General features: G+C 35.3%; 1 protein-coding gene across 1 annotated transcript in view; it reads left to right on the top strand.

Moving 5' to 3' along the window:
• The window catches only part of LOC122535820, a 253,118-nt gene extending 250,048 nt beyond the window's left edge, over nt 1-3,070 (top strand). Inside the window, exon 4 of the mRNA XM_043667655.1 lies at nt 2,648-3,070. Coding sequence (XP_043523590.1) covers nt 2,648-2,656 — 9 coding nt within the window. The 3' untranslated portion in view covers nt 2,657-3,070. The remainder of the gene's footprint in view (nt 1-2,647) is intronic.
• Nucleotides 3,071-9,723: the final 6,653 nt, after the last annotated feature.

The following is a 9,723-nucleotide window of genomic DNA, read 5'->3' as shown; positions in this document are numbered from 1 at the left end:
AAATTTTTTTCCCCCCCCCCCCCCCCTTCCCCGAAGCGCTATTTTTAGAGTCATGTTAAACGAACTACCAATAAAACACGCGTTAGTCTTGATTAAACAAATCTTCCGATACAATATTTCATCTTTCTTCCTCTTCGTTTTGCATTTGTTTTAAACGAACATTTCCATAAATTGGAACCCGTCAGGCATACACGCACGTACACGTGCGCAACTCGCGAAAATAGAAAAAATATTATACATCGAGTTGGATGGTCGCGTTGTTGCAACATTCTCGTGACTGATTGTGAGTATGAAGTGCGTAGTGAAACAGCAGAGACAGTCTCGTTTCGTTTTTTTTCTCTCTTTTCGTTTTCGAAGTCCATGAACATCTTTTTCGTTTTAATTTAGCTACATTTGGATTTATTGCTGTTTGACTACGTGATACGTCCCCCCCCCCCCTCCCCCTGTGTTTTTCCTTTCGTTCAAACATACTATTTTTGTGACGAAGCAGAATATATTGAAACACGATGGGAAATTGTCACTTCGTTTACATTTTGAGATTCATTAACAGTTTTTTTTTTATTAAAATGTCAATAGTGTCAAAAGAATAGAAAATTCGATTGATGAAGTATCCAAAAAGAGTGCCGGAGGTATTAGCAGAATTAAGTTAAAGTAATTAAACCAATTAAGCAGCCTCTTCGAAAGTTCACGAATTATGTTAACATTCGAAATTCGATCGGCCCTTGCGGTCCCAGAGATTTTTCGAGGAGGCGAAACTTTGCAATTAAGGCAGCGCAAATAAACGCGCTCCGTCTCGCGATGAAAGGAAGGAGCGAGCGCGTTCGAGCCGAGTTCGTTAAAGAGGAAGTGAGAGAGAGGCGACGAGCGACGGAGAGAAATAGTCGAACTTGATCCTCGTTTCGCGACTCTAATGATTTCTCTCATTAGGCAACGTTATTTAGCGTCGCGGCGCGCAATCGAGCTTAATTAATTGCGTTTGTCGTCTTCGATTATCCTGATTCCCCACTCTCGTGTTCACCCTTCCTCCCCCCCCCCCCTTTTTCGACGTCCAAGAATAAACGCGTTGCAAAACAACCGGGTGCTCATCGACTCTCCTTTGACCGATTTTCAACGAACGATTTCTACCCGTCCCGCTTTAATCGACGAAATCTCGAATATCTTTGATTAAGAAATTCGTGATTGGAGGATCTTGAAGATTGGTTCAGATGTTTGTTTCGTGCGTTTTCCTCCTCCTATCGATATCCAGGGATCACAATTAGAATACCATTCGTCATCTCTTCTTTTTTTTTTAACTTTAACCAATTGGAAGTGGAACGTAGCAAATATTGATGTGACAAAAATATAAAATACAGATACTGGCGAACGATAGTAATAGTAGGCAGAAATAATACAGGTGGGCTTTAACCTAGTAGTGGTTTAACATGAATATAAATAAAATTTATCAATTTAGGAATTAACATATACTGAAAATATGCGATGACAAGAGACGTTAAGGCCCTCGAGCTATCACAACTCGCAATTCGTTATGATATTCTTACGATTCGTGATTTGCTACGATTCCTGCACTCACATACGACCATACCCTCGTATTTTGATTTGATAAACAACCCCAAGTTTGGTTTTTTACGATAATCACATCGGACATGCAGTAGTAAGCGACAAATAGGGAAAAGTTCCGAGCAATTTCCCACGTTTCCTCGCCCCATAATAATTTCACGGAATGCAAATTGCACTTGACGTCTCAGATAATTGAGAAAGTGTGTCTTGTTGACTGATCTTTCGCCAATCGTAGCCGCTGTGCTTCGGAAAATCCTCGGTACGTCCAATGTAATCACGAGTTGGAAATCGCGAGCTTTCAGAGCTCGCATTCTAAAAGACGAGAGACTCTGTATGCATGTTGCAAGAGTCTATCGGGTCCCACAGCTCTTTCCCTCTTTTCGTTGCCGGTTCGCAAGATGACAGAGAATCAGGCCACGAAGAGTTTGCCCTAATGGGAACGGTAATTGAATTAGCCCCCGGACCTTGGGGTTCCATAAATTTACCATTGACGTACGGTTCCTGGGAGGGCCAATTAAGGGGTTATGGTAACACGGCTTTATGGACTTGCCGTGGATTCCTGTTGGAATAAATTAACGACACCGCGATTATTCCTGCTACGTCTGACCCAGTGAACGAAAGCTGTGATCGCTGGATAACGGCGAAACTCGACGAGAAACAACGAAGAGAGGGAATTAACGACGGATCGGATCGCTATTTGCTGATTTTGGTTAACGAACGTTCTTGAAAATTGACAAGATGTCTCCTCTGTGAAAATTCCAAGTTTTCGTTGAAATTTATATCTCAATGCGTAGACGTCGAATATTTCACTGTGCCGCGTTTTTTAGTAATCGACATTCTCGGATATTAGAGAGCCGAGACGAGCTGTCCCTACGAATTACTCGCTGCCGCCTCTGTGAATGTTACTGAAAAATTTTTGATATCACGCGAGAGTAATATTGAAGTTTTCCCCGATACGAGTGTTTGGCAATTTGCGTGTGGATTAACGATCTCCTTGGTACTGGAAAGTTTGCAATGTGTTATTTGATATGTACTGACAGCGGGATACAACGAGCAGTAAGTAATTGTTTACTCTCTATTTATGTTTCAGGTAAGCTAGAAACTGTGCTTAGTTATGGCGCGTTGTTAGCTACGAAGTTCAACAATGAGTAAGTAACATGATAAAGCAAGTGTTTAGCTGTTCGCAATTTCGGGATTGAGAGGAGACGCGAGGAGAGAAATAACATTTACAACGGTGCGATGGTTTTATGAATTATGCATTCCGCGATTTATAAATAATTCATCCGTCAGTGAATAAGATTGCGGTTGGATAGGTTGTTCGCGTAACGATATACGATATTACCAAGCAAGCTTCATTCACGACGTATCAGTTTCATTTAAGTGATCGATAGACAAGTTTCTCGTGTATCTGTCAGTTATAGTTACCATTAAATAGTATTCGAACGATGATAGATCAGATATCGACACCGAAATGATACCGTAAGTTATTTCCATCCATCAAACGACTGTCGCCGAAAGCATCAATTACAAACTTTCGAAGCTCCGATAATTATTATCCCTCCGAAGAATACTGATTCCCCCGAAGTCGCTTCGTTTCCCAGCTTCCTCAATTCTTTTCGAATTCGACCAGAGTCGAATTCTCTGCGACATTAATTTTCGATCCTATAACTTTTCATTCGTTCGTCGCTCCTCCTTGAAACATCCAACAGCCAATAATTTAACATCGAACGATATTATTTTAGAAACACACTCAGATCACACCTCGTGTGTTTCTTTTCGTCTTTTTACTCGTATCTTCCTCCGTACCTTGAACACGAAAATCCAATGTTAACGCTAGTTAACTACCAAAACGGTCAAAATGACCAATTAATTATATTAAAAAATTTTTTGTTAGATGTTTTACGGGTGTAAAGTAGAGACTCGAAGGATTCTTTGTGAAATATATGAATAAAAGCTTGCGTAGCCGATCGTGTTACAAAGTTTTACAAAGTTTGTTTTGCTTTGATGCCGCCGATGGAAATTTTGCGCTTTACTTGCCGGTAGTTATTTACGTTTCCAATTCGGCTGCAATTTGCGATACCGAAATTACACGGAAACGCGAGGAGCGCGGAAAGGCGAAATATTTCATCAACGAAGTCTGAAGATCGCGCATTCGGTCGCATCTGCCCGATACAAAGTTCACCCGTGGACAAAATTACACGAGGAGGGAACCGGGTTTGTCGGATAGTGTTGGAAGTTTGGTAGCCGGTAGCAACCGATATGCTACGCGTGGCTATGTATGCTCATCGACCCTCTACTCGTTCTCTCTCTCTCTCTCTCTCTTGTTCTTCCATGCACGCGGAACGTAGAGTTTACGACACGGTGCTTTTAGCGTCCTCTAACAGTCTGCCAGCAATCACATTAGTCGCCCAGGCCGTCGGTTGCCATATTTAACGGTGGACCAAGTTCAAAAGCGACGGATGTTCGGGTCGTTGGACCAATCACACGGTTCTCTCCAACCTTTGCCGGTGTTCTTCGAAAACTATCCGCCATTTTCACCGGCCTTCTGAACGTTTTACACTCGTCGTCGTTCTTCCTCTCCCTTGAAACGAACTTGCGCTTCTTCGTCCATTTTCGAAGAGCGTAACTGCGCCGATGACAATGAAAAATGGTGAGCTATTTAAACTTCGTAAAAAATTCTATTGGTCTAAATGGATCCGCTTGGCCTCATTTTAATGCTTAAAGATTCTGTTTTTTTTGACAGTCGCGAGTTCGTCTCTCTTTCTTCTTCTTTTTTTTTTTCTTTTTTTTTTTTTTTCCTGCGTTGCGTTTGGCAATACGTTGTTACGACATCTCGAAGTCTCAAAAGCACCGTGTAACGTGTCGTCGGTGAAATTTTACTGCAATGTGTTGGGAATTATTTATAAGAAACACGATTAGAGGTCGAACGTCGTTTTCCAATATATTGGATGAAAAAGTAGATGATCGCGGATTTCTTTAATACGTATAAAAAATATGTATATATATGTGTGTGCGTGTGTGTGTATTATATATTTATATATAATGTATGATATTAGTATAATATTTATTTATGTTATTAGAATTAATACTAACCACATAATAATTAATTAAATAATTATTATTTATATTATTATAATATTATATATTTATAATATTATAATATTTATGTTACTATAATTAATAATACTATACTAATTAATTAATACTAACTACATAACACTTAATTAAATAATTACTATTTAATATTATAATATTATATATTTATGTAATATTATAATATTTAATTATGTAATTAATATTAATTATAATAACATAAACACTATAATATTATATGTTATAAATATAAATAATTATTATTTATATTATATATTTATATATAACATATAATATTATAATATTTATATTATCATAATTAACACTAACTACATAATAATTAATTAAATAATCATTAATTATATTATTATAATATTATAATATTTATGTTACTATAATTAATACTACATAATAATTAATTAAATAATTATTATTTGTATTATAATATTATATATTTATATATAACATATAATATTATAATATTTATGTTATTATAATGTCACATATATATGTCAACAAGGATCGTTGACAGTGACAATGAAACGAGGTCTCTTATCGACGAAAATCTGTCCAACCGGACACGTGGACGCGTTTCGAAACGATTCGAATGCAAATGGCTGGACGAACGCGCACAACAACACCCTGGCAAGGGAAGCACGACGCCACGGGAGAGTACACACAATACGAAATCGGGCTTCCAATTTTCTTATGCTAATTCCGCGCTGTCCTCCATTCGATGGAATTCCTTTTCGGAGCGTGCGAGAAACGCGTTCGAAATTCGCTTCACGCGCGCCCCGCAACGGGGAGGATCGTGTTCCTTTTGAAAACCGAGTCACGGATTCCGCGGGAATTGCAAAACACGCGGGATGCATCGGTGATATGTCTGCACGCGACGAGGTGTATATCGTTTGAATAGCGATACTAATGCGACGATGCTTTGTGGAGTCGAACGACGCCAAATTGAGCGTTTGTTTCCCCTAATTGAAGAGGATTTTCTATTCGGCTTTCTCCGGGGGATGAAGATTGTTGTTTATAATGCAGGATTTTATGTTTGTTCGTTTCGGAATTTCCTTCTGGATTTGAATTGGAATTGAAGAAATTTTAATTTTAATTGTAACTTTAACTTTAACTTTAACTTTGACTTTAACTTTGACTTTAACTTTGACTTTGACTTTAATTTTAATTTTAATTTTAATTTTAATTTTAATTTTAATTTTAACTTTAATTTTGACTTTAATTTTAACTTTAATTTTGACTTTAATTTTAACTTTAATTTTGATTTTAATTTTAATTTTAATTTTAATTTCAATTTCAATTTTAATTTTAATTTTAATTTTAATTTTGATTTTGATTTTAATTTTAATTTTAATTTTAATTTTAATTTTAATTTAATTAAGAAAGTTTAATTTTCCCTTACATCGATTATATTTTTCAAGTTGAGCGAATGAGTATGTTTTTGGTGACTGTAAAGAATTTTGTGTAATTCATTACTCGTATTTAATAGTCTCTTAATTTCGGATCTTGACAGAATCATGTTTGTATTTCGTTATTCATGTTCGTGTTTCCTTAATCTGAAATTTTAGAGTAATTTATATTTCATATTCTCCTTATCTAGCGTATTAGGATTTTAATCTTGTTCCCTTAGCCTAAGATTTTGATAAAATTTTAGATCCATTTATTATCTTTTTATTACCGTTTAGATACATTTATTATATTTTAAATTCAAAATCCAGAATCACGGAGGATTTTATACTCGGTCCCTTTTATATGGAGAAGCTCACGAAATCATGAAATTATCATTTTGTATCATTTCAATTGGAATGGAAATAATACGAAAGATAAACTTTTAAAGATAAATAAAATATAAAAATGTTGCATGCAAGATCTTACATTTTCTAAGATCCGTAGGTGTGCAATTTATCGATAGAAAAGTAAAAGCGTGAGAAAATCGTGTCGTGGAAATGGGCCAAGTTTTTGAAGAAAATAAAGAAAGGACGACGAATGAAAAGAAGTCAGCCACCGGTGCGTCGTGGTTAAATCAAACATCGATATTGAGTTGTACAAACGTTTGGTAAACAAATGGCATTTCGCCAGAACTTAAAAGCATATATACTAATTGGCAGTGTACCAATTTATCACGTGACAAGTTAACGAGCCAATAGGTTTCGTAGAACGTCACTGACGTATTTAACCCGGACGAATAGCGGTCGTCGACGAATTTCGAGATTTATGGCAAAGATAAAGCCACGCTCGACGAAATGCGCCTTCGATGTTCAACGCGTGCATAGATTGTTACTTAAATGCCTTTTAATTTTGTAATTTTGAATTATTTCATGATTTTGTAATTCAAAAATTTCCTTTTCTTCTTTTTTTTTTTTCTTTTGGACGTTAGATTCTCTGATTTTGATTCTGATTATTCTTTTTTAATCTGCTAAATTTGAAACGCTCCAAACGTTCTCAAAATTTTTTAAATTCTCCGATCTTTAAATCTTTAAAGTTCTCAGCTTTTTAATTTTGCAAGATCTTCAAATATTTGAATCTCCGTTTCTCAAATTTGTAAATTTCCCAATTTTTCTCGAAATTTTTTACTTCCTACAATCTCTCAATCTTCTGCCTCTCGAACTTTTGAGAGCAGCCAGCCTTCCAAGTGTCCAAATATCCAAATCTTTAACTTTCGAAACCTCATTGTGCTCGAAAATTCTTCACATAAATCACTACGCAACAATTTGTTTAAGAACGTTGTTTTACTTTACTTTCTCGATGTTTCTCTTCTTCAAATAAAAAGAAAAAATCCTCTCTCTGGTCGTTAGAGAGATGGAACAGCAACATTCCCTCTCTCTCTCTCTCTCTCTCTCTCTCTCTCTCTCTCTCTCTCTCTCCTCTCTTCATGTTTCTTCCTGTCCACAAAGAAAAGCAAAGTTTACGTTTAGATAAGGAATTGCGTGCCGGTCGACCAAACAGAGATTTCGAGCCGCTTTGTTTAGAATCGCTGACAGAGATCCAGATTATGCGCAGCCAGCATCGGGTTCGCGATAAGGGATAATAGTTCGAAGGCCGCGGCTAGATATACGCAATGTATAGAATATCCACGGTGGAACAAAGATACTCGAGGAAACGAGCAAAAAATCCACGAGCTCCTCCATTTGAATTTATCGCGTGTCAATCGCACGAAAACGCCATTAAAAGAACAACAAAGGATTGCAAGTAAATGGGACTTTGTACCTCCTTCGAGCTATATTTAAGATAATTGCGGCTAACGTGTTCGTAGCTGTAACCTTATATTTCGCGCGGAAAAGAAAGAAAGATAAAAAGAATAAAATGATTGAAAGTTTCCTGCAAAAGTGCATATTTCAAGCTTTCGGGCCAAATGTGAAAATAATTCCAATTATTTGTGCGTTAGGATGTCGAGGATCAGTTATATTTTTATTTTATAGCGCTCGAAATTTGTGACTTTTCAAATCTATTAAATCATTTTTTTTTACATCTATATTCCATTTAGAAATTATTATATATATATAATTATTAAATTATTATATATTAATTGTATATTAAATTATTATATATATAATTATAATTATATATATATATATATTATTAATATAATTGTATATACAACTATATTAATAATAATTATTCTTACTATTGAATATTCTGCAATATTTGGGGATTTGTCACTTTTTTTATACGGAATTTGAAATAATATATATATATATATATATAATTATTCTTACTATTGAAAATTCTGCAATACTTGGAGATTTGTCACTTCTTTTATACGGAATTTGAAATAATATATATATATATATATATATATATATATATATATATAATTATTCTTACTATTCAAAAATTCTGCAATATTTAGAGATTTGTCACTTCTTTTATTCGGAATTTGAAATAATATATATATAATTATTCTTACTATTGAAAATTCTGCAATATTTGGATATTTGTCACTTCTTCTATACGGAACTTGAAATAATTTACACTGTATCGATATAATAAATTCCCTACAGTTTAAAAAAGTTCAAAAATTCATAATACAAGTTATAAAATTATCGTCGTTTCATTTATAAAATAAATTGAAAGAAAAGGGAAAAAGTGTCATCGTTTCAATTGAGATTCTCGAGGACACAGGTCACAATTATATACATATTTACCATAGCCGTTAGTATAAAGCACACAAAATTATAAAATATATTACAAAGTAGAAAACGTGAATCGTGCAAGATAAACGATGAGAAACAAAACGTTATTATCATTTAATCTATTATTGTCTAAAGTTGATCAATGCGAACTTACGAACATCAACGATCACTTACCACAACCATAATCGTCTCTGATATTACTGAAAACGAAGCTTGTGGTATATTTTTCCTTGGTCAGTCGCTCGGTCTAACTCGAATTATCTAAATAAATAGCGCGTTAGGATGATCCTCTCTGGTTCTGATGGGTGGAACCTCCGAAAATGCGTGGCCACAAGGCTTTATTCACGGAACCGGGCAAGGTCACGCGAACCCTTTTGGACCCGTTGCCCGTTGCGAGGCCAAGGAATGCAAGATAAAATACAAAACCACCGAATATTCACCGTGAATCACTTCCTCGTTCTAGAATTTCGTGCGGCGACTGTGTTTCCAACACTTTCTTGGCTCTTTGCTGTTTCATCCATGCAACCTCTCGGTTGCAGGCCGTTTGTGGCTGGCATTCACGTTCTTTTTTTTTTTTTTTTGGAGTATTCGATTCGTAGGAATTGGAATTGGGGCGTTCAATATTGCGAGTTTCAACATTTTCGTGTAAAATTGAAGCGATACGGAGCTTGGTAGCTTCTTTTAACTTTCGTTATTTAACACGTGATTTTTCTTATCTTGTTAAAAGTCACATTTTCAATCTTCTTATGGCAAATTTCCCAAACGACGCTCGAGTAAATCCATTTAAACATTTTGAACATTAAATGGGACGGAGTATTTTAACAATGTTACGTCTCTTATTGCTTGATTCGCCTAATATTCGAGATTTGGATTGATGAATAAAATTTAAAGTTTTTGTGGATCCGAGTTAATCTTTTTAATAAAT

This window comes from Frieseomelitta varia, unplaced genomic scaffold (genome assembly GCF_011392965.1).
Source record: "Frieseomelitta varia isolate USP_RPSP 00005682 unplaced genomic scaffold, Fvar_1.2 scaffold_776, whole genome shotgun sequence".
Classification (NCBI taxonomy): Eukaryota; Metazoa; Arthropoda; class Insecta; order Hymenoptera; family Apidae; genus Frieseomelitta; species Frieseomelitta varia.
The sequence above is the reverse complement of the archived record's forward strand: the minus strand, read 5'-3'. Positions and strand labels throughout refer to the sequence as shown.